Source organism: Branchiostoma lanceolatum, chromosome 14 (assembly GCF_035083965.1).
Source record: "Branchiostoma lanceolatum isolate klBraLanc5 chromosome 14, klBraLanc5.hap2, whole genome shotgun sequence".
NCBI lineage: Eukaryota > Metazoa > Chordata > Leptocardii > Amphioxiformes > Branchiostomatidae > Branchiostoma > Branchiostoma lanceolatum.
In genome coordinates, this window is record NC_089735.1 from 15,103,652 (window position 1) to 15,108,874 (window position 5,223).

Consider the following 5,223-nt stretch of genomic DNA (forward strand, 5'->3'; position numbering starts at 1 on the left):
ATATATACAGTGTCACTTTGTTAGCAAAACAATAACAAACAAACAAACAAACAAACACACAAACAATATATCATTTTACTAGAATAATCAAGAGCATGAGCTTAAAAGGCTATTGTGTATTTTAGTACCGGAAGTTTTAATTTCCTGGCAACTACTTTTAACATGGCCGAAATGACAATTTGATAAAGTGATATGATAAAAATAACATTAATCTAGTCAGAAAAAAAGTGTACTTCTCAGTCTGTTCTTACGCAGCTTGTACATTTTGTATTATAGGAGGTTATGTATTGAACCTCCTTGTTGCAGCTAGCATTATGGTGTGTTTGATCTTAATGTGGTTTAACGTTAGCCTGAGTGCCAGCCTTTTTAGCTTCCGTACGCTACCCAAGCTCCACATTCAGGCACTTTAAAAAGAGGGGTCATTTTTATTTTGAATCAAAATAATCCATTCTTCTATGTTGTTAACATCACCAAGATATCAAATTCGGATCATGGTTAGCTTAAATAAGGCTTTTTGCTTTCTTCTCTCTTTTTGGTGGTGTGAAGGTCGGGGGTGATTCGCCTAGGTTCTGGTAGTAGTCAGTTTGGTTGGGAATGAGTTAGCAGAGATTTATCTACGGTCTTTGGGTGAGTTATGGGTAGGTTGGAAACTAGTTGGGATTAAGTCAGTAGTGGTTATAGCGTGGTTAAGATTTGGATTTTACTGCTGACTTACTCCCGTACACCAGCCGAACACTAGCCGACTGTGCCGAACACCAGCCGAACACCAGGTAACCATTCCCGACCATCGCTCCGTCCGGAGCCGAATGTTTTAAAATTTTCAAAACTTTCGGCTGGCGCAACCGAACACCAGCCGACTCAGTCGATCGCCAGCTGGCTCAGCTAAACACGCCAGCCGACCTGGCTTCCGAATCGCTCTAACCATGGTCGGCGGAGATTCGGGAGGGCATGTTCGGCTATGTGTAACCTGGGCTTTGATCTGGCAGAAACATATTTTATACCAAAACTCTGAATAGATATGTTGATGAGGTGAACACAAATTTTAGATGGTTCACTACAATAGTATGTGATAGAGCTCGCACAGTCGTCGGTGAGCTATTTTCCTGCTGCGTGACGCCAGCGTTATCCGCTCTGTCGAGGGATAACACACAACTTGAAAGAAGGAGTTGGAGAAAATCCGCAGCGTCCTCTTGTCGATGGTTTTGGCTCGCCCTCTGGTAGCATGAACTTGCAGCGAAGCATCACGGCAGAGAATAACAGGAACAACTCGATTTTGGCCAGCTTCTCTCCAAGACACAGACGATCACCTGTTAAAATCTATTGTCAATCAACATTTCAATCAAGGTGATCTGGTATAAATCGCTTAATTTGTAACATACAGGAAGAATATGGTCCGAGAATGATTCCTTATGGAACCACCGGCACGACTGTAGCAGAGAGATACCTCACATTGATGACTCGTATATCCCATATAAAAGGAAGGTAATTACTAATATCACCTGAACTTAATATGTAGAGTATCTTGTCAGTATGATTATGGTCAAACCTGATGAATACATTGCAAACTATTATTGTACGTTCATATTGAAAAAGGCACACAAACGAACGTGTAAGTGAAGGTGAATATAATTGGAATGCTAGGACTTCTTCGTACATTCTATCTATCTATTTCTCTCTTTTTTTTTGTATTTACCTGCAGAGAAAGGCATGAACGACTCCGGGCTGCTGATGACTCGTCCATCCTGGTCCAGAAAGCGCTCAGGCTGGAAGACTTCCGGATCTGTCCACACTTCTGGGTCCATGTGTGCTGACCACAGATTAGTCAGCACCTACGAACATAACACATTGTATATTCTTATCGACTGTCGCCTAAGAGGATGAAAATTATTCATTAGCAGATCAAAGATTTGTGAAAACAGGCATGAACTGTTATCAAGCACACCAGGTATCCTCTTCTTTACAAGAGTGTTGTTATTTTTTGATGGGCATACATACTTAGGTGTAGAGATTTCAACAGGGCAAAATTCTTCTGAGTAGAGATCGCCATCGAGGTCTTGGTGATTGTACAGGAAGAATCACCGATTGTACTGGCAGAGATCTTGATCGCAATCTCTGTCCACAGAAGCTCTGATCGCGATCTCTCCCGGACGAGTCGGCCATTCTATCAGAATGCGATCTATTGGGAGATTGCGAGTCTCTGTCGACTGATATAGAATGAATGAATGAATGAATGTTTATTTCCGTGTCCTGCGACAAAAGTCGCCCAGCCCATACGGGCTTATAAGACACCATACATAAGAATACATAAACTTGAGAAATGTAGGAGGTACAGTAGTAAATAATGATAATCAGAAATAAATCATAATAATAGCAGTACTGAGTAACAAAATAGTATGAGCATAATAAAGTGGAAACACAAAAACACAAAAAGGGACACACCTGGTACAATGATTCAATTCAAGAAAGCAGGTGGTAAATGAACATAAATTAAATTCAAGTCAAAAGTTGTTGAAGGAAACACACGTATATCAACTCAGTATATAACAGTCAAAACAGTATATGACAGGGTAGAAACAAAATCAGACAAAGCCAAAACTAGATGCAAAATAGAATCAAATTGTTATGAGTAGATGTAGTGCTTACGTTCCCTCCAAGCCTTTTGAATGTATGAAGCAATTTCAAATACCCCCTCCGTGAATAACCAGTTAAGTTTTGTTTCATCTCTTTCCCAAATGATATCAGGTCTCTTGTTGTACATTTTGTTGAACAGTGTTTGGCGTAAACTGTCGTAAAAAGGGCAATAAAATAGGAAATGGACCTCATTTTCAATTTCATGTAGATTACACAGTAGACAAATTCTATCATCCTCAGGAATGGCATTAAATCTTCCTGTTTCAATAGACAAAGGTAATATGCCCGCTCTCAGCTGGGCACACAGAGATCTCTGGGCTCTTGTAAGAGGGAGTGTAACATATCTCTCCGGAGAGAATGAGTCTTTTATCAGTGCATACGTTCTTAGTTTTGGCTTAAGCCAGAGCTCATAAGCCCACTTTTTTCATATTGCGAGAATAGTACATCTTTTGTGAGTCTCGTGTCGCCTCTTAACCTATTTTGAAAAACATGTTCTTGTTCTGATTCAGAGAATATTTCATACAAGTCTTTACTCCAGGGACCATATAGAATCGACAATTGTACTGGTAGAATCAGCAATTGTACTGGCAAAAATGCTAATGGCGATCTCTGTCGACAGAGACTTCTATCGCGAATCTTCTGGTAAAATCGGCTATTCTGATAGATTTCGATCGATTTCCAGAGATGGCAGAAATTATGTTTGCAATCTCTGTCGACGGCACTGATCGCGATCTTTATTGATAGAATCTGCTATTCTGCCAGATCGCGATCTCTATCCTCCGCGCAGTAATACCTGTGTTCCAGCCGGTATGTCGTACCCTCGGAAGTTAATGGCCGTGGTTGTGGCGTGAGGGAGGTTGAGTGGAATGACCTGGCGGATCCTCTGGATCTCCAGAACAGTCGCCTCGACGTACGGCAGCTGCAGGCGGTGACGGATAGAGGGAAGACCGACGTCTTTATCGACCAAACGATCCAGTTCCTCCTGTACCTGGAATAGATATGAATGGACGGAAATATTGATAAAACCTTTTCAAACTCTGTCTGTCTCTCCCTATCTCCTCTCTCTCTCTCTCTCTCTCTCTCACTCCCTCTCTCTCTCTCTCTTTCTCTCTCTCTCTCACACACACGTACGCACATGCACATACACACATAGTTTTACCTTCATATCGATTCATATTACTGTAATGACTACTGCACTACTACCTCGTACCTTTGTCTGGATGTCTGGATTCAGGATCATGTAAAGAATTCCCCAAGCTAGAGTCATGCTGCTGCCCTCGGTTCCTGCCGTGAACAAGTTGGCCACGAAGAACACTAGATGTTCCTCTGTGTATCCACCCATGGGGTTCGGTTTGGCCAACTCCAGCAGGCTGTAGTCGATGAAGTCTCGCGGGTTGGCCGGGTCCAGGGTGGCGCGATGGTCCTCCACCTCCTCTCGGATGAACGCCTGAAGCATCTCGGCAAGTCGTATTGCTTTTCGACCGGATTGGTTCTCTGCAAGGCATGCAAACACAAGATTACAATGAGCGTCATTGCGAGCTATTGTGAATAGTTACATCATGTTGGTAAATGCCTTGATAACGAAATGCACACGTGACATAGTTTTGTTTCGCTGAACACTGGACACGTAATACAAAAAAAAATTAGCAACTGGATAACTTTTCTAAAGAGTCAGGCGTTTCAGGCAGGGCTCACTATCTTTCAAACGTGACTGAAAATAATTGTACACATTTCTTTAACAAGAAAGGTCCGAATCAAGTCTTTTTTCAAATACTCTTACCGAGTGGTAAAAAGCGAAGAATGGGGAAGAGACTGAGGATCTGGCAGCTGCTGATGGCCCTCGCTAAGCTCTTCACGTTACGGCGAAGCTGGCTCAGTTTAGGATCGTCGTAGTCAAACCGGCGTCCGAAAACCATGGAGCACACTACGTTGGAAAAGGCAGCAGTCGATACGTCCACGATGTCAAATGTTTGGCCGTTGAATGATTGTATCTGTGAATGCAGAAACGCAACTCAGCATTCAATAGAACAATTTTGCAGAAGGACAACGTTTCAAAGGAAACTACTGCTTTTCCTAATTTCTCAAATTTTAATCCACACCTTTTGACAGAGACAGTTGTATTCCTCCAGAACGACGTCTTCAGCATGACCTCGACTGATCCTCATCCCTAAGGACTTCAGGATGTTGTAGGACAGTTTTCTGCGCAGCAAGAATCCGTGGGTCCATCTTGCAGTAGCAACACCTGGTGGATGTGCAAGAAACTAGATTGCAGTAGTCTATGAAGCACCGAAACATGACACGGAGATAAAAACCATAACATAACTATAGATAGAAATGAAATGACAGTTGATTTGACTTGTAATGATCAATTGCAACTTTGAGCAATCAAGATGTGCGTTAATGTGGAAGAGAGAAAGAGAGACCGAGAGAGATCGAGAGAGAGACAGAGAGAGAGACTGAGAGAGAGCGAGAGATCGAGAGAGAGAGCGAGACCGAGAGATCGAGAGAGAGACCGAGAGATCGAGAAATCGAGAGAGACCGAGATATCGAGAAATCGAGAGAGAGAGAGAGAGAAAGAGAGGGAGAGAGGGA

General features: G+C 42.5%; 1 protein-coding gene across 1 annotated transcript; it reads right to left on the minus strand.

Annotated features, from left to right (window-relative positions):
• Positions 1–1,122: 1,122 nt before the first annotated feature.
• LOC136448775 (cytochrome P450 2U1-like) lies at positions 1,123–4,547 on the minus strand. The gene is made up of 5 exons (XM_066448419.1): positions 4,412–4,547; positions 3,842–4,125; positions 3,425–3,619; positions 1,694–1,829; positions 1,123–1,307 (listed from the first exon to the last, which is right to left on the minus strand). The coding sequence occupies exons 1-5, from the start codon at positions 4,545–4,547 to the stop codon at positions 1,123–1,125; spliced, it is 936 nt and encodes a 311-aa protein (XP_066304516.1).
• Between the last annotated feature and the right edge of the window lie 676 nt (positions 4,548–5,223).